Raw genomic sequence first — 19,634 nt, forward strand, 5'->3', positions numbered from 1 at the left:
AGAGAAATGGCGTCTATTTCAAAAAAGGAGTTCGACTATAACGACTGATGGTATGAACAAAGGAAACGCACGGTTCCAAGACGCGAGGTCCCCTTAAATCGTACACCACGTGGTACATCCAAAGGGCTGTAGAGACAAACTAGTTTTGACCCAGGTAGCTCTAGTCAAAAGCATGTATTGGATCTCTATAAGAAGTAAGAGATTCCTGCAAGTTTGTCCCCACGGCGGGTTAGCGAGGCGCTTGATAGCAGATGGGTTATTACTGCGTAAGTCCACCTCTACGGCTGCGTTCTATACTAACCAAAATTGCACATGAGATGTTACGTGAACCGGGCTGTGAGGAATCAATTCGATTTGAATTCCTTGGCTAACTACGGCCAAGCTTCCGGTTTAATATGCAACTAAGCTAGATTAACGTTAAAAACCTGACCTTTCCTCACCCCGCCGTAAGAGTTCAGAAGTTTATGGTCGGTAATAAATATACCTTATGGTGGCCCGGTTTAACGTCGGCGCTTCACCAAATAAATAACATGTAACCACAGGTGATATGTCTCCCACGTTGGTACGAACATTTAGATCTAAATCAGGATTGCATTTGTCTATCTACAAACCCATATAAAACACACTCCTAGCCCTTATACTTCGTGAGCTCGTTATTTAATTTCAATCTGTTAGCTTATTCTAGGCCGTTTGTAACCGGCTGTATGAATTTAAACCAGTCCGAGATTACACGTCCCCGCAGCCTGACGGATGCAGTACAAGCTATTCACCTAATGTTACTAATCTAACTATACAGAGTTTAGTCATTGACAACAGGTTCTGTTTACCTTTGTTGTGGCGCCTGTAAGTAGCTTGTACTGCTTTCCGAACGGCCTCGCGGTCGCCAGTCTCGGTCCGGACTCTCCACGAACGTCGGGGTCAACCAATTATCATGTTCTTCAAGGAAAGAGGGGTCGAATCCAAAGGAATAGCTTTAAAGAGATACTTTATTTGTATAAAGTATTTTCGGTATGGTAAACTGATGCTCTGAAGTTAAGAGAGATTGAAGATGTGCCTTAGCACGTGCGAGAGTGTTCTCCTAGCTGGTCTAAGACTTTAGCCCACGAATGTCCTAGCGCTGCCTGGAGAGTTCTGCTTGTCTTCAAGATGTGGAGGCTTTCTTATGGACTCGGAGGACCGGAAGACTTGGAGAAAACCGGTGGGACGTAATCCTCGGTTTCCTCGCTTGGTCTGTGGTGCTGCCCTCTGTGGATAAAGTATCTATTGCAGCCTTCAGTAAGGCTCCCCTTGTGGCTATGTATGGTATTTACGGCTAATATGTTTGGTCTTCATTGAGGCTATGTGTGGGTAGCTTAGATTCTTAAAATACGTAACAAAATAAGGAATGATAAAATATAAAACTCAAGTCAGTCAGCGAACACACGGTTGTTTAGCCTGGGTATACCGGGTATACCCATGCTGCCTTGCGCGTGATTTCATTTCGCACTGCTAGGCAGCCTGGATCCCATGGATCCGATTTTCGCCTGAGATAGGGAACCAATCACAGAACGGGGAGAGACGACAAGACGATGACGACGTCTATGCGACACACCAAAGTTTGTAGTTTACGGATCCAAAATGGCAGCGCGGACGCGTTACCTTTCGATGCAGCGATATATCTCTCTCTATAGCTCTGGATATATATATTAACTAGATGACTCGTCCGCGGTGCTGGCCAATGGAGTCGAACGTCACCACTGGCGGCCATCCTTCCACAGTAAGCTGCTCACCAATAACATTGTGTTGGTAGTGATTCATGTACTTTTTAAATAACCATAACTTGCTCAATTTTCAACCGATTTTCAAACGGTTTGGTTTTATAAACGTCAGAGTTATAGATATGACAGTACATACTTATGAATAATTGTTAGGTTCTAAGAAAAAATAGAATAATGTTCTAAAATAGGTAGGCCTACAAGATTTCCATTTACAAATATACATCAAGTAAGGCTGCATGTTGAAATCCCCACCCTGTACAGAGATGTATTTATGTAATTATATATAACCATGTGTTTTCAGATGAAATGAACATTAAACAGAACAGATGTGCAATAATACACACATGAACAAGGTATTCATGTTATTTATGTTAAATCAATATATGGTCTACTAAAACTCCGAAAAAGCAAATGTTTGTAAGAAACCAAACCGTTTGTAAATCCGTCAAGATTTCAGCGAGATATGAGTATTAGCGTTTGTGCAGATCACTGATTTACGTCCGGTACAACAGATTCCACCAGAAAGCTATACTGTGGTAAGATGGCGGCCTATGGTGACTTTGTAGACGCCGCCGTAGGGCACCTAGTTAATATATATATCTATGGTGGGACCTATGAGATCGAAAAATATGAATGGGTTTCAATGGAGAGAAAGTAATTATTTTGTGATCCCAGTCTTTATATGCCCCGGATTACACATATGTTGTTTGTGGATTTAAATGATAATTTTTCATGTCAAGAGTTGGACTGTTTATTGTGCAATTGTTCAGTTAAACGCTGTAAAGAAAACACAATAGCTGTGTTCGAAATCGTTCCCTATCCACTCACTCACTATTCCCTATATAGTGTTCATGATATAGTCGAAATGCATGTACGTCATTATTTGACACTTTAGTATGGTTAAACATGACTATCAATCATTATAACAACGTTTATAGGTCATAAAAGTCGAAAAAGCATAATAGGTCCCCTTTAAGTAGTTCTGTGGTAGCTATCTTGTATCTCAGCTGTAACGTTCTAATTTTTATTTCTCTTCATCACTTAGCCTGGCTACCATGGTGAAATGTCCTGCTGCACTCTTGGTTGCGACATTGTTTCAGGGTTGAACCAATTGTTTGGCCTGTATTTATGGTTTTGTTCACACCCCGGCTCAAAAGGGTACGGATGAACCGAAGCCATCCTTACCGTCAATGTTTACAGCTGCTCGCAACTCAGGGCCTTAAGATTTCAGACACAGTGTTTGACCAATCGTAACAGAGTGGGCCAGCTGGCCAATAATAGCTGACTTGACATTTCGGGCGAGGGTGTCTTAAAGAGACAGATGCTCAAACCAAGCGTTTCTGTCAAAGAGTGAAAGCAGTTGTGCAGCAATGTAGAGTGTGACAATAAGGTGTATAATTAACATTAAAGCCTGTGAACCTATTATAGAAGCATCCCCAAATTAAATTAACCAAAACAATTCCATAATTTGACCCCTTTAAGATGCCAATAGCCTCTGAAGCAGGCTATCACTGATTATAGGCTATATGTTCGGTAAGCTGGTTGGAGAGTGGAGGCAAATAAATATATAACCACAGCCTAAACAATGACGTGATTCAGTGAAGGGAGGCCAACCGTAGAGCGAGTGAACATTCAAAGCAGTATGATGTTTTTTGGAAGTGTTTCTATCATTTGAGGAAGCTGTGGTGAAAGAAAACCCATGTGACATTCAAAAAAGTATTGAAACAAGGGGTCTCAACTTCCCACCACAAATTTACATGCATTTAAAAAGTGATAAATTCCTTTAGTTGACAAATTAAATAACCCTTATTTTGTTTGATTATGAAGGCTGAATAATATGGGTTTATTTACTGTTAAAAATTGTGACACATTTATTAATAAAATGCCAAGTGGCTGTGGATGCTTGTGGTTGTGAGAGGTATCTGCATAAGGCCTAAAAAAAAAAAAAGTTTGGTTCCTGTTGGTTGTCAGTTGAGGTCATGGCCGGGTAGGTAGGGAATTTATTTTATTTTTTTATTTTATTTTTTCCAGCGGCAGCGAATTATAGGTAGGTTGTTTTCATTTAAAAACGAGAAAATTCGCTCATCCTTGTACAGAATGAAGAGGTGCTGTACAAAAACGTAATCATAGTTTGCATCAATTTTATTTAATTTTTTTAATTTTTTTTATAAAGCTCATAAAATAATTTGGGTCAATCATATATTGACAGGGTCGGTCGGAAAGCCGAACCAAACACATTTTTTTTTTAGGCCTAAGGGTCGGCTTAGCGCAGGAGGTAGAGCAGTTGCCTTATAACTGAAAGGTTGCTAGTTCGATCCCCAGCTCCTCTTAGCTGATTACCCTGTAATCTGCCAGAGGTGTGCACCTGTACAATTCACCACTTGTGTGCAGGCCCTTAAACTCTCCGTCAAGGGTAATGCGAACCACTTTACTTTACATGCAACATGGTTGTCTAAAATACTCCAGACAAGCCTCAGTGGACACAAAATAACAGCCGAGTTGCTTTTCTTCAGGCTTTATTAAAAAATATATTATGTCAGCTGGGGAAACAAACTAAAAAAATTTGACCTTAAAATCATAGAAAAGCAGCTCAGGCAGCGACCATAAAACAAGTTACACCCAAATGTACAATTACGCCTAGTCATTCCAAGACCAATTTTTCTCACCAGTTTCTAGAGAATACAATCGTTAAAACAAATCTATACATAGTCACTTAAAGCACAGGGACATCTAGTCTTTTTTAGAGAACATGAAAGTGTTTCCCTGTAATTTTCTTATTGTTAACTGACCCTCATGACCCACACAAACAATACACTCTGGTCGCACACGCACACATTTCAGGGGAAGTGGCTCTTTCGTCGCCGCCATGCGGTCAGCCGGCACGACGTTAGGATGTGCGTTGCCACGCTGAGCAGCATCAGGAAGATGGTCATCGACATCACGATCACATAGTGGCTGATGCTACCAACAGAAGAGGAAGCCACAGGGACACAGGCTAGTGAGAGGTGTGTGTGTGTGTGTGTGTGTGTGTGTGTGTGTGTGTGTGTGTGTGTGTGTGTGTGTGTGGTTTTATGAAGAACCTATGCAAATCGCACATAGGCCAGAGCATTCATTTACCTTGTTCCAATGTCCAACCAGCTGCCATAGTCCTGGACCAGGAAGAAAAAGTGCTGTAGGGAGGGGGTGTATGTTGGGATGAGGGAGTTGGAGGGGTTAGAGAACAAAGGAGAGGATGTGGTTGGAACAATTAGCCATCAACAGCGCCATTTAAGATCTGCCCCCAATTCATCTCTACCTTCGGGGAAACTCCCTGGTAGACTAGAAAACTCCTCCAAAATGACACAAAATGTACAGCTGATATGCCTTCAACGGGACACTGTAAAAATTACTCCCATCTAGTGGTACAATTGTATATTGCATTCAAACTAATAGTGCTCGCTTGTTCAAAAACTACGGTGGGCAGTATGTGCCAAGAAGCTGTGTCATGACATCCAATACTACCTCATCGAGTCATTCAAGTGATGATGAGGTTCGTTATTTCAAACAAATTTCCAAACTGGATTGAATCATTAGTGTAAGCTAATGATGTATGAGTAATTATTCCTTGAGCAAGATAGTGTATTATTTCAGTCATCATTCAAGCTGGCTCAGAGTGAAAACGCGTTTGCATTTCCTGTACCACCTAGTGCTTTTTGTCCCTCTCGGCAGTTCATAGACCGGAAGAACATGGAAGCCTCCATTAAGCTTACCCGTCCTATGTAAAGACATATTAATTATTCTTCGCTCAGGAGGAAAGGTGAGATTTTTGGCAGCAATAATTTTACACCAATGAGGACTTATTTATGAATGAATATGTTGATTTGAGGTAATAAGTTACTTAAAATATTACACAGTGTCCCTTTAAGTTGTTGGAGAGAGTCCATTCAATACATATTACATAATCAGAATAGATTATAGAGCATTAGATATAGGGCATTATAAAACATTGAATAGCAATGCATGGAGTGAGGGGTTTCGGAGCACTCGATCTATATGCAAAAGGTTACATCAAAACACACAGACTCACACACACACACACACACACACAGACGGACAGAGAGACAGACAGGCAGGCATACACACTATTGGCCAAGAGGAAATGGCTTACCAGAGCCATCAGGTCAGAGATCACCAGCACGATGAGGAACAAGCTAGAGAACAGAGTGTCGGGTCATTAATGAGAAGTTTACATCTAAACACCCAATGGATGCACTCAAACACTGCACACTGCAGTCTGGGGTTAAGGAAGAGACAGGTTTACCTCCTGGACGACAGCTGGGTGGTGACCTGAATGGTCTCAAACGTGCACATGACGATCACAAAGGGAATGATGACCTGCAATAAGAAACAGTTAGATCAGTATTGTGTCATAATCACAAGGACATTTGTATGACAGACAAGAGCTGGTTCATGGACAATATAGAGCGGGGCCCTTCAACTATATCGCATAGGGCTTGGGAAACCCCGTTAGTAAACAAAATGAATATGGCTAAAAATGAAACGGGGTGTGTGTGTGTGTGTGTGTGTGTGTGTGTGTGTGTGTGTGTGTGTGTGTGTGTGTGTGTTTTAACAATACCTTCCACATCATCAGCCCGCCCATGATGAAGGGGTTGAAGACGGTGAGGAAGCAGTACACAGACGCCGGGTCAAAGCTGGGCACATAGAAGGAAGTGACATCATCTTCGTGTTATCTTACATGACGTACCCGATGCAAATTCTACAACCTTGTTTTCTCATAAAGATGTGTCACTCCTGTGCGTCACACACAGGCCGTGTGAGGCCGTCCAGCGATTCACTTTGGCGTTTCACGTCTGATCTTGTTGATTGATTGAAATTGATAAAATATGTTTCCAAATATGGCCGCAGCCTTTATGTCTTTCAAAACTCCAGCCAATCAGATTGGTACTCCCTTCGCTCATGGCAAATTTGTTTGGAGGTAAGGCAAAAAGATACTGAAAGATTTTGATGTTTTTGGAAAGGCTTTGAATGGGATCGAGCCAGACTGATCTGCGAAGAGAAGCGGAATGCAAACTGGCGAGATCAGGGTGGTCTCAGGCCACAGGTCTTTATAGTGTGTAAAGACCTAACCACTCACTTTCAAGAACACAATTGCTCTCCACTTCAATCTCCCCCCCCCCCCCCCCCCCCACACACACACACACACACAATATACCTAAAAACACACAAACATATACTTTGAAATGCACACACGCCCACAAAGAGTATACCTTAAAACAGAACAATATACCCACACACACAGACACAGACACACACACACACCTGTTAATTGAAGCTATATTTCCGGTGCCAAAGAAAGCAGTAATTATGAAGAACACCTGAGGAACAGATGTAAGGTAAAATAATGACTCCTTTGGATATTTTGACCAAACCATGTCAATGATTCTTTAAATTTGTCTTAGTTTGCCTCTTTTTATAAATAATTGCGACGGTAAATGATAAGGATAAGGATACAAAGAAATATGATCTTCTGATGTCATCCAACTTCAGTTGCCGTATCCGGGTGATGTCGATGTTGTCTGCGAAGTCCATCGTGGAAAGCTGCCGAAGAAAGACAGCGGTGAGCAGTACTCTCAGATTACGTCATCCTCTTCAGTATTTGACCCGAGCGGCGTAAAATGAGCTCCCACCTCCTGTCGGCTGGAGGTGCCCTGAGCCTGCATGGCCTCCTGTTCCATGTTGATCCACACAAACATCAGCCAGGACAGCATTGGAGGAAACAGGGCCTCCGACCTGTGACGTCAACCACAGACAGACAGACAGACAGACAGACAGACAGACAGACAGACAGACAGACAGACAGACAGACAGACACACAGACAGAATCTTAAATACTTAGTCTCTGAATCTCAATTATTGTTCCTATTCATACTTGGCAACATACAGCGACAGTGAGTGAGTGAGTGAGTCTCACCCCGTGCTGAGCAGCAGGAAGGTGGCGCTGAGAGAGAGGAACACACTGAGCAGGCGGTGGAAAAGACGGGTGGAGCTCAGCAGGGGCACAACCATGGAGGAGGCTGGGCACAGGGAGGGCCGGGGGGGGTCAAAAGTCAGGAGGAGTAGGCGCAGGAGAAGTGTTTGTGTTTGCCACTGACGGGCTAGGATTGTTTTTAGAACCGTCTGAAGACTTAAACTCAATTCGCTCGCCCGGTCTGTTTGTTAACGCGTTAAAGGAGAGGTCTTACTCTAAATGATTAAGGGTTGAGATGTGGCAGGAAGAGAGTGGTCGGATTGAGAGTTGGGGAAACTAGTGCCAGCAACAGCATGTCCTCACAGGTTTGGGGGAAGGCGGGCTGACTTTATTCCGCCAACGTTGATCTCAGAGCAGACCTACCTAGCGTGGTCCAGCTGATGATCTGGTTGATGAGTGGCAGGCCTTGTTTCTGCTCCAGGCTGCTGTGTGTGAGCGTGGGAACGTACGCACACACGGCCACATGGAGCATCTAGTACCAGAGATCAGAGTCAAGCATGGACAGAAAAACCAAGAGAAGGTGTTTGAAGTTAATGTACGGCAATATTTTGGGTGTACCACTATAAAAAAAAAAGATGTTGATTTGATATAAGTAACTGTTATCGATTGCATTTTGGGCTTTTTAACAATTTAAAAGTTGGCGACAATTTCAATATTCTTCCGCAATTCTTTGAGCTCCACCTGGTTGGCCCGCTTGACGTTTTTGTGTCGTCAAGGAAACATCTGGTCGTTAGTATTGGAATGTTGCTTTTAATGTCAGAATTGTAGAGCTTTGATTTGGAACCGTTAAAAAGGCAGAGGTGTCCAGTTACTGAAGAATAATGACCAATCAGGATCAAGTGTTTGACCAATGCGGTGGTAAGAACACACTTCAGATAACGCATACACATGTACACACACAGTCCCACCTGGGCGTAGAACTGCTGCTTGTCACCGAGGTGCAGCGGGGCCCGTCGCCGTGCCGACCACAAGTAGCAGGCCGAGGTGAAGAGGGTGAGCACGCCTGCACAGGTGCTGAAAACCAAAAGAAAAAACACGTGGGTTAGGTCGAAATATGTAGACAATGGAAGGAAGTGAGAGACAGGAAGTGATTGCGGTGGGTTGACTCACACAAAGTGCACGTTGGCCTCTCTGCCCACCACCGGCATGAGGGGAAAGGTGGACAGACAGACACAGCCTAGCGTCCAGCTCACTGCGCGGAACTAGAACCACACAGAAGGACTGGTTAGGGTTAGTCAGGACTGGTCATACTATCAAGCTCTTTAGAACTGGGCCTTACTTTAGAGTCACTCTAAACGTCGTGGACGATTACAGAAAAGACATTGGGAATCATTTAAATCTGGGAATAAAACACAAGAATATTTCAAGAAATTATAACGTGGGGACAATTTGTGCTAGGCCATCATGAATTGCACAAGGGCGATTAGCTAAAATAAATGAATAGTAAATCTAATACATTGAGAATAGAAGAAAAATAAGGCTGTGTCATCTTTAATAACAGTGAATTTAGTGTTTTTAGCCTTTATAAGATTATAATTAGTTATAGTTATATGAAATATATTATATTAAAATGTCAATTTTTAACTAAGTGCAAATACATTTATATAATAAAAATATTTTATAGGTCTTGTGTGGATAACTCGCAATTAGTTTGAGAAAATGTCACTTATCTTCTCACAAATTTCAACTCAAATATGACGACAGAAGGGACACATTTTAATATTGAAGTTGAAATTAATCCTCAGAATTTGTCATTTTTATTTGGTTTTACTTGTTATCATAAATTAATTGTGTGACTGCTTAAAAAAATGCAATGAATAATTAAATGATTATGAATCAGTTAGGAGCCATACAACACCATAACCTCTTGGTTCTTGACGAACGTGTAGTGCTATACCTTCGCCTGGCTGTAGATTCCTGTCAGGATTGGCCAGAGAGAGAGCGCTGCCAGACCCACCGTCAGCATAGCGCGATGGAAGAAACTCACCACCTGGGGGCAGCAAAGACAACACTTTAAAGCAGAGGAAACCCTTACCTTAAAAATAACAAGTTCAAGCTATCAATAAGCTAACGAATCCCAGCCATAACGTTTGAATAAAAACACAAGAAATGATCTATATATTTATCTAGTTTTCCTGTGGGATGTCTTAAAGATGAAGCCTGGTTGTAGCACAGCTGTGTCCTTACCAGTAGCTCAATGCCAAAGGCGATCAGCAAAAAGTAGCCCAGACACTTCCACAGAGGCAGCGAGGGCGCAGAGCGAACCAGATCCATCAGAGTTCCACTCCTGAAAATACAAAGCAATTCTGATGGAGAAACTTAATTTAACTCATTGAGCCAGGAGAGGAGGCAGTGAGGTTCATCTAATTTACATCACGCCTGGACAAAGTCTTTTGTTGTTGCTCTGATCTTTTGAGAATTTGCAATGAAGATGTATTAGTGTGTGTGTGGGTAATACACACTTCATATCGCTTGTATGCATATTTGTGTGTGTGCGTGTGCGTGTGTGTGTCTGTGTGTTTTTTCCTCACTCTCTGAAGACTGAGTACCAAATGGGGACTGGCAGCAGACAGTAGATGTAGTATGTGAGGGGACTCTTTTGGATCACCAGGAACACTGAAATCACCACGGTGACGCAGACACACAGCCTCGTTAGGGTCTGGCTCGGAATCTACACACGCAAACACACACGCGCACCAATTAAGCAAATAAACAGCATGCAGCTGGCCAAGTACATTGTGTGTGTGTGTGTGTGTGTGTGTGTGTGTGTGTGTGTGTGTGTGTGTGTGTGTGTGTGTGTGTGTGTGTGTGTGTGTGTGTGTGTGTGTGTGTGTGTGTGTGTGTGTGTGTGTGTGTGTGTACCATGTTTGCGAGGCCTGGCGGCCGCCTCAGGCTAGCGTGGGTCTTGAGGATCAGTAGGACTACATATGAGGTCCAGCCTACAAATCCCAGCACCACACTGCAGCCGAGGAAGAACCTGTCGTAGGTGTGGTAATAGACAAGGCCCTCCAGGGCTTCGGTTATCATAGACTTGCACAGCGTGATCTGAGAAGAGGGTTCAACATACTCAATTTATGATCAGTCTAGTAATAGAACTGAGGAAACGTAAAGATGTTGTTTCCTATTATTCTACAACAATTCGTTTTTTTATTGTATTTTCTTCAACAAATAACTCACTGCGTCCTCATATTTCTCCAGCTGAATCAGTATTTTGATCTGTCTGATGAGCTCTACTTGATGTGTCTCACTCAGCTGTCTGGGGGGAGACAAGAAAAACTAAAACCACATAACTGTCATAGTAGATTTCTATCTAATATTTCATGTGCCTCAAAGTGAAGGAGTCCACAGTTTTCATGCAACATTTAAAAAGAGGTGTAAAGCCCTGAGAATAAGGTGAAGAATATACTTACTGAAATGGGGTGAAGAGAAAAGACAATGTGGTCTCCTTCCTTTGAGCCATTTTCACCTGGAGGAAGATTTGAACACATTTGTCAGATTTTAAAAATGATTCATTATATTACATTAAAAAAAATAAAGGAATTATCAGTGCACATCTATTATTTATCCCCCTTATGCATCACTTATGATTGCATTGATGGCTGCTTTCATTCCATTTACAGTATTCTGTATATCAAAGGAGGACCCAACCCCCTAAATCCACCTTTGGAAGAATGCTGCTTTTCAGGTTTTACATTCTGGGGGCGGGGCTGCCTGCTCCCCTGTACACGCCCCTTCAATCACTTTCAATCAGCAGGGGACAGGTGTGTCGCATCAACACTTAATCAGCAGGTACCAGTTCACCATATCGGTCAATAGGCATGCAGACATAAAACATGCAATACCTTAAATTTGACCTTGATAGGGAGTCAGCTAACGCAAAACCAATGCACTAGTTGTGACCGGATGTGTTTTTGCTTCAAACAGTATGGACTCATACTGTTGTACCTTGAATTGTTCCAGCATCTGCATGGCGTTGGTGTACATGCTCTCTGCCTTGAATCGACCGCTGTTGTCCAGGTACAACAGAGGCAGCATACCCTGGAGGGACAATGGACACATTATTCCAATGCTCCTCCCTCGGGTACCAGCTTCAGCTCTATGTTTTATATTTTACGGTGTACTTTTATGGCCACTGCAGGCCACTTTTGGAAAAGTGCCAGTGTTTTCTGGGAATAAAAGGCATGACTATTTCGTTTACTTTGTATGGAAAATAAATAGGTTTGGATAAATTGGGATAGCTTTATGTGTACATGTGGTTGTCTAAGGCATTTGTCACTGGGTATGTTTTTTTTTTTTAAGCAAAAATACGATTATTTAAACGGGAAGAAAAGTAATGCACTTATTATTAGAACTTGAAACGCTGGCTTGAACAGTAATTCAGGGACATAACATTTGGTAATATGCAGTGCAGGTTAGTGACTTTATACTAACCACAGAGTTGAGGGGAAACGGCACTCCAATCAGTGACGCCATGAGTGGTGCAATGTCAGCCTGCACGGACAGGATAGAAAAATCGTTTTAATAATGGATTTTATCATACGGGCAATTGTTTGTCGGATGTGACATCATCAAAAAGTGCCAGAGAGTGGTTGCTCACCTGATTGACATCAACCCTGCGGAACTTCTCAAGATGCCAATCTTTGTCAATAACAAAAAAAAAAAGATCCACACATATTTAAAAGGTGATAACTTCTAATAAATCTTTTTTCTATGCTAAATATCCCTTGATTTCTTTGTCCCATGAATTTTTCTCATTTTAATGCTCTATTCAACATGGAGAAGTGCATCGGCTTGCCTTGTGCAAATGTTTTTTTATTGATAACAACATTGGCATATACTGATCAAAAACGGACGATACAAAAAAAAAGCCTATAGTGCAATTAAACGATGAACATACAAACATACTCCCTTGAACATAGCAGTCAGGCTACTGCTTCTTTGATTTAAGCCAAAGAAAAAAAAAATAAATTGCGTTAATCGCGCGATAAAGAATTTAACATCGTTAAAATTGGTTTGCGTTAATGCCGTTAATAACACGTTTAACTGACAGCACTAAATAAATGGAAATTGTATTATGCAGTCCATCCAATGATTCAGTGCAGTGCAGCTCAGCCTTGTCAGAGGTTTCTACATTCAGCATGAGATAAAGTGTTCGGCTGGTACCTTGCTGGTATCCATCGGTGTACTGCTGGGGCTCTAATGGTCTCTGTGCGACCTGGACACCCGCTCCCCACGCCACCAGAGGGGTGAGGGTCTCAGAGGCATGGCCTGCACCGTGGGAGCCTAGGTGTGCACACAGACACACGCACACACACACAATTTGAAAAGTGACTACACCAAGAACAACAAAACACAAACATTGTTATGGAAATCCCGAAAGACCATGTGAAATCCGTTATATCTTTATGATCCCATGCTAATTTCATCATAAGAATATTAAAATCATGTTTTCAATTAAATAAAAAAATACTTATTCAATACAATTGACAGACATTGAAGTGCTGGGTCTTTCTTACCCCAGTTGGTCATTCCATGATCCGAGGTGAAAACGTAGGCGGTTCTGCCGTCGTGATGGTAGAAGTCCTCTATGACAGAGACCAGCTCTTCTACACCCGAGTCCACCAGTCCTATGTTCTCCTGGTACTCCCTGGGCTCAGCAACACAGCACAACATAAAGATCCACTGATTCAGGAAAAGGCTGGTGCAATATCAGATTTGTGTGGAAAACAAGATTAAGCTAGGAGACATTTGCTTGCTAATACCAGTATGACAGTCACGTTTGTTAATTTATCTCTTTATTAAAAAAAATATTCTTAATTTTTACAGTTTTTGGATTTGTCTCTAATTTATCGTTGCACCAAAACCAAGACAAATACCTTGTATCGGCAACACGTCAGAATAACAATCTGAACCATACAACTCAGTGAAATATCTGAAAGTGGAAAAGAAAACCAACCTAAATCACTACTGAATCTAAAGCAGATCCATCTGTGACTTAGGCTACATTCCCAGGGGTCCTCTACTCACCGTGACTGGGGCCTGTGGGCGTGGCCGTTGGTGTCGATGCCCAGCAGGTGGAGGAAGAAGACGTTCTGATCCTCCTGCAGAATGTCCTTCAGGCTGGAATTGGACCTGGCCGACTGGAAAAACGCCTGGAGGAACATTACCTTTTTTTTTTAAAAAAAGCCTTAAAGTTCATGTGACTTTCGACAATAAGGTAATTTGTTTGATTCTTTGTGTGTTTATTGTTCATTACAATAATATATCTCTAGCTATATACTATACTATGTCTTTTTGTACCCTATTTTCCACTATTTTATCTTTGATCTCTGTTTTGGCTGTCTTACTTCCTGCTGCTGTAGCGTCCCAATTCCCTCCCCCTGCTTGCTTCATAAAGATGTATCCATCTCTATAGCTAGCCATCTTTCAACCGGGAGATGGCGTTTACCTTGACTTGCGTGAACACCCAGGTGTCGAGTCGGGAGGCATCGGTGGAGGCGAAGTCCTCCTCCGCAGCTGGGTAGGTGTGGGTGTACACGTGATCGCCGCTGGCACCTGGCGGATCCAGGAGGGGGGGGGGGGGGGGGGGGGGGTGGGGTCGGCAGGGTGAGACCAGAGCGCAGTCAGCAGGACAGCAGGGGGAGCAGGGAGGCAGGAAGGACAGGTTAAGAATAGCCCAGTCGTATTCAGTCGGTGGAGAGGTGAATGTGCGAAAACTTTTGAATTATTTGACATGGGATGCAACTCCTCTTCTGCTTGTCTCAATGTATTGATACCCTGAGATCCTTTTTTCATCAGTATTTTGAATGACCGAAACGAGGCTATGGAACATGGAGGTTGTATCTATGGACTATAGACTGTTTTGGTGGGGGGCAGCATATGCATGTGCATGTGCGCGTGTATATGTGTGCATGTGCGTGTGTGTTTGCATGTGTGCGTGTGCGCAATGCATGTGCACCTTTAGCAAACATTGGCAGGATATCCGGGCTGCCCCAGCTCCAGGTGTGTCTGCTCTCATTGAAGACGGAGTCAAACTCCACAGGATTCTCCTTCCAGCCTACAAACACACAATCATGTTGGTTATACCAGGGGCAGAGCCCTAGAGAGAGAGAGTTGCGTTCACTCCATCATGCCAATTACTTTACAGCAAGCAGAGAAGCAGTGTTTTTCCCTCTTTCACATTCTAGTTCACTTCGCAATATATCTTAGGTAATTTCTAAAATTGGTAGATTTATATTTTGGGATCAAGATCTCCTTTACCTCCACTGCAATTAGCATGCAAAAATAATGATTATCTAAATAATTCACATAATCGATTGCACTTTTGTGCTATCCGGTTGAAGTAAATTGTTGTATGATCTATGTCTTTATGTCCATCATAGACGACTGTAAAAGCAATAACATTTTCTTATCTAATCTAATCTTCAGACATGCATACACACAGGTACACACACAACCATACGAACGATGGTATAAAACATGATAAACATCTTAAACGTCCTCTTACGCACCCACGATGCTAATCCGTGCTCCATCTTATCAACATAAACACACGCCCTGTATAACGCGTGTACACCCACCCTTAGCGACGGCGCTGACGTCCTCGTAGAAGCCAGCGATGAGAGCCACGTGCCCTGGCCGGGACTCAGTGGGCACGTGGGTGTGGGACACGCCCCAGGTTCCCCGGTCCTCCATCACACTTCTGTTATGGACACATAAGGAACGTACAAATAGTATCATGTAGGTGTAATACAGCAGGGACTAAAATACAGCTTCAGATGCATGTGAATAAAGATAGCATTTAAACATCTGCTATATGTAACAATTTTACGTCAGTTGCACCCATTTAGGCAAGGACACTCGAGTGAACACATACACAAGGATTTTAAATCTAAGACCTTATATTATAGTTTATATAAACTTCATGAATGACAATTTAACGTATGTCTGTCCCAATATGCACTATGATAATCTTAATAGATAATGTTGATCTGTTGAGGGCTGAATCTTAAACCCTAACGTCTAATTTGGTTTTATAAAGAAAACGGTATCTTATTTTAACATCCTTTGACCGATAGTATGTTTTGTTGTTAGCCGTCTTTTGATATATTGGCCGGAAAAATGACACAGACTTTGAAAACCTTCAGCCCCTTCAACAACCCTGGCCTCAATTTTGGAATCAATTCATATATCTCAGGGGGTGGGATCCGCACCTCAGGTAGGGCGCTCTGGAAGAACCGTTGGGGAGCAGAGAGAAGAGGCTGTCCGCCCTGAGACCATCGGCCACCAGTAGCACGATCCTGGAGGCAGGGGGCGCCAGCGAGACCGTCTGGGGCGTCATGCCGTGCACCAGCGGAGAGGTGAAGTAAATGTCAAAGATGGACAGGAAGAAGACCACATGGACCGCCAGCCCCACCAGAAAGAAGGTGACCACCCGCATGGTGAACGGAGGGTGATGTGGTCAGGAGCACCTGCTGTCCTGGAAGATGGGGCGGGATGGACGGTGGTTATAGTGGAAGAAAATGGCAGTTATATGCAATGCTTTATTTTATGAGCCAAAAGTGCCATGGACTTGAAATTGCTATTACAATGAAAACATGAATGCGAAGCCGAGGAAGAGGATGAACGGTGCATTTTGAGAGAAGGGAAAAGAGGATTAACCCAGATTCAGAACATGCCGTTTATGTGTAGTGACAGGCACATGCACAGGTGGTTGCCACAGTTGCCCAAACCTCTGACCCTTTACCCTCATTGACTTAAGTGCCGACCTGGCCTAACAGAAACCAAATAAACCAAAATATATAGGCCTATATTTTATTAGGGGGGCGGGGGGGGGGGGAGAACATACTACAAATCTGATCGTTTCAAAAAAATGTAATCCATTCTAATCATATAAATCGTAAACAATATACAATTCGTGTTACTATGTCACATCCTTACCTTTTTCCAAATCCGTCTTTCGTGGAGATCTCTAATATTTAGTGTTACTATCTCATCCCGAATGAATGAAGCGGCGATTCAAGTATCTTCTTTTCCAATAGAAACCACTGTCAGTGGCTCCATCTCATAGGCTGATTCTATTTGAGTTAATAATCAAATCCACGAGCCTAGTATAAACCCAGTGACATCCGAAATAGCAAAAGGCTCGTACCTACGTACTTAAGCAAAACCTGTCCTGCTGTCTTCTAAGAAGATTACAGCAACCAAGTCAGACACTGCAAGTATCCACTTCCTTGTTGTGAGTGTCATGCTCGGCGTTGGACTACTTTTCCCCCGCTGCACGCTGGGCATTGTAGTTCCAATGTTAGATTCCTGGATAGCTACAAACACCACTGATAAAAATGATATTTTTTATAAATGATTGACTGTGAACGGTTTCCAAAAGAAAAATACATGTCACTAAAAAAGCGCGTGTATTGTGTAGCTCTATCAGCTGTCGAATATGACCTTCCCTGTTTTCTTTCCGTCTGTCCAGCATCCTATCAAACCCTGGCATTGTTCTCAAGAGGCGGGCTTTGGGATGAGGTTCTCCATCTCGACCACTCACATTCCGTCTCTCCCCTGTCAACGCTAGCCATCCTGCTAGCTAGTCCGTACAGTCAGGAAGAAGTCTGATTACTAGCTATACTGGGGGGGCTGCAAAAAAAAACATACATCTCAGTGCAATAATGGCGGCGGGTAGCGTCAACCCGTTTAACCTCAGCGACTCAGAGGAAGAGGCTGAACGGCGACCCAATGTAACCACGGACACACAGAGGAGCCCGAACGGAGGTGCAAGCTCGGGGCCTCCAGGCAACCCATTTGCTACACCTGTAGACACCGAGCCGCCGACCCTGCTGCTGTCTAGCAACAGAACCAGCCCAAGCGCCGAGGGGCTCTCCGTATCGGCCGCAGCCACCGCCGCGATGACAGGCGGCACCGGGGACACACGGGTGTCCATTGATGCCATAGCCGCACAGCTTTTACGGGACCAATACATCCTGACAGCCCTGGAGCTCCACACTGAAATGTTAGAAGCCGGAAGAGAGCTCCCGAGGCTCAGGGATTATTTTTCCAACCCTGGCAACTTCGAGCGACAGAGCGGCACTCCACCCGCCTCCAAAGACCAGGGATTGGGACCCGGTGGACCCCTGAGTAAGTGATACATGATGATGGCACGGTGGCCACATCGACGTCAGGCTCATCGGCTTGCTACTGTTCACCCTCAAACATGGTTCGGCGTTTCAAACTGGGTGCACTTGGGTGCTAGATATAGGGCCGCATGAGGAGATTTCTGTGCCTAGTGTTTTACATCCCTACCTACCACAACCTCACCGCTGTATATATAGGCTATAACCAAGTCTAGTTGACACAAAAGGTATTGTCATTTCCAATGTGTGCTTTTTTTTAATTGTATTTAGATGCATAAGGCGATTCATCGAGGTGTCATTGTTGCAGGTGCAATTGTAATATGTACGTGTGTGTGTGTGTGTTTAGCAGTGGACGGAGGACTGGATCGTGGTCATGAGAGGGGCGTTTCTCTGGAATTTCACCCCACTCCTCTGGCCTTATGTTACGATATTACTGCGCGCACACACACGCACACACACAAGTGACACGCTATGCAAATGGTAACCAAGGTGACCATGCCAGCGTTTGCACAGCAGGGGTAGTATTACCTGAGACCTAAACTCAAGCAATGGAAACAAACACAGCTTGTGGATTTAATCTTTATGCACTAAGGAATCAAAGTTAATTCATATTGTTGTTAGATTACACTGGGGGACAGACTGAGAAGAACAATCCATTGTCATAAAACAGACAAAGCACCCACAAAGTCAGACTGAGCAATTGTTTTTGTCTTAACAAGGTAAAGTGGCCAAGAATGAATGCGGGTTAAATAATTATGGGGATTTATTAGCCGATTTGTTCTTGTTATTATTTAGGTTTTATTTCATTACCGTACCAATTCACATGGCATTAGATCTACAACATATATAACCTTGGGTGTCTTGCAAGGCGCCTCTAAATTAAATGTATTATTATTATTATTATTATTATTATAACGCATCGTAACTTAGTAAGTAATAGTACAAAACTATTGCTGCTAAAGAATAGCAGGAATTGCCAGAAGTGGAGTTTTATAACACCTTGCTCCAAAAGGTAACACAATCTTACTTTTTATGATATTTCAGATTCCAAAAATCCAGCCTTTATACAATGAAAAACCGAAATACCTGTTTATTTATTTCCTGAAAGGCCTCATGTTAGAAACAACACCCGTGATAGTTCCAGACAGAGCCTAACCCTGAATATACTAGCATGTATCATAGACTACCCTGCACATTAAAAAAAGACAAACGTGCTCAACTTGAAACCAGTTGCTATCTGATACACAATCAATTCCCATTGCTTGATGGGAGAGCCACAGTTTGCCTGGCCTGTTTATTCAAGATAATGTTGGAATGCACAAGCAGGACTTGTGGCCCGGACAACCCAACGCTACACAAATTGACGTGAAACAAAACCATTCCTGTTAGCCTATTAGCTTTCTTGAGGATAATAGTTGAGTTAGAATGATTCCCACATGCAAGGTCCCAAAATCATTATTGAAATGCACAACCGAATGTTTGGCCATTTATCATATGGGAAACTGACGTGGGCGGGCAGGGATCTGGGTTAGAAGTGACAAGCTTCAGGCGGGCCAATGGGAGGTCCCACCATATGCCTCCTTAGATATTGGCTGGCACAATTGCAATCACTGCAATGATTTTCAAACAACATTCACTACCTCTACAGAGAGTAGACTGGAGGTTATTCAGTGGTCATTGTCCAAGTTGCCCTGCAATTTGTGTTCTAGATAAGAAGAG

General features: G+C 43.1%; 2 protein-coding genes and 1 long non-coding RNA gene across 11 annotated transcripts in view; 2 read left to right on the top strand and 1 right to left on the bottom strand.

The window, feature by feature from the left end:
- Nucleotides 1-1,419: 1,419 nt before the first annotated feature.
- LOC130376773 (uncharacterized) lies at nucleotides 1,420-6,681 on the top strand. Its single transcript, XR_008894084.1, has 3 exons — nucleotides 1,420-1,756; nucleotides 4,599-4,762; nucleotides 6,388-6,681. It is a non-coding gene; the product is annotated as an uncharacterized LOC130376773 (long non-coding RNA).
- Nucleotides 4,015-17,851, bottom strand: pign (phosphatidylinositol glycan anchor biosynthesis, class N). Of its 2 annotated transcripts, none has more exons than XM_056583643.1 (29): nucleotides 16,726-17,851; nucleotides 15,999-16,259; nucleotides 15,366-15,487; nucleotides 14,744-14,842; nucleotides 14,234-14,340; nucleotides 13,813-13,937; nucleotides 13,302-13,432; nucleotides 12,949-13,068; nucleotides 12,383-12,423; nucleotides 12,217-12,276; nucleotides 11,731-11,823; nucleotides 11,196-11,251; nucleotides 10,963-11,041; nucleotides 10,648-10,830; nucleotides 10,317-10,456; nucleotides 9,973-10,072; nucleotides 9,683-9,775; nucleotides 8,896-8,987; nucleotides 8,694-8,799; nucleotides 8,149-8,257; nucleotides 7,729-7,831; nucleotides 7,445-7,547; nucleotides 7,269-7,355; nucleotides 7,077-7,132; nucleotides 6,373-6,448; nucleotides 6,058-6,131; nucleotides 5,905-5,947; nucleotides 4,875-4,927; nucleotides 4,015-4,718 (listed from the first exon to the last, which is right to left on the bottom strand). In XM_056583643.1, the coding sequence occupies exons 2-29, from the start codon at nucleotides 16,223-16,225 to the stop codon at nucleotides 4,595-4,597; spliced, it is 2,802 nt and encodes a 933-aa protein (XP_056439618.1). In that variant the 5' UTR covers nucleotides 16,226-16,259; nucleotides 16,726-17,851; the 3' UTR covers nucleotides 4,015-4,594. The 2 variants fall into 2 exon arrangements, with proteins under 2 accessions (XP_056439618.1, XP_056439617.1); XM_056583642.1 differs by having other exon boundaries at nucleotides 15,999-16,264; nucleotides 16,726-17,849.
- Nucleotides 17,334-19,634, top strand: part of relch (RAB11 binding and LisH domain, coiled-coil and HEAT repeat containing) — a 42,741-nt gene continuing 40,440 nt past the window's right edge. For all 8 annotated transcript variants that reach the window (XM_056583634.1, XM_056583635.1, XM_056583636.1 and 5 more), the window contains exon 1: nucleotides 17,334-17,919. In XM_056583634.1, the coding sequence (XP_056439609.1) occupies nucleotides 17,454-17,919 (466 nt within the window). In that variant the 5' untranslated portion in view covers nucleotides 17,334-17,453. The remainder of the gene's footprint in view (nucleotides 17,920-19,634) is intronic.

This window comes from Gadus chalcogrammus, chromosome 23, assembly GCF_026213295.1.
Source record: "Gadus chalcogrammus isolate NIFS_2021 chromosome 23, NIFS_Gcha_1.0, whole genome shotgun sequence".
Classification (NCBI taxonomy): domain Eukaryota; kingdom Metazoa; phylum Chordata; class Actinopteri; order Gadiformes; family Gadidae; genus Gadus; species Gadus chalcogrammus.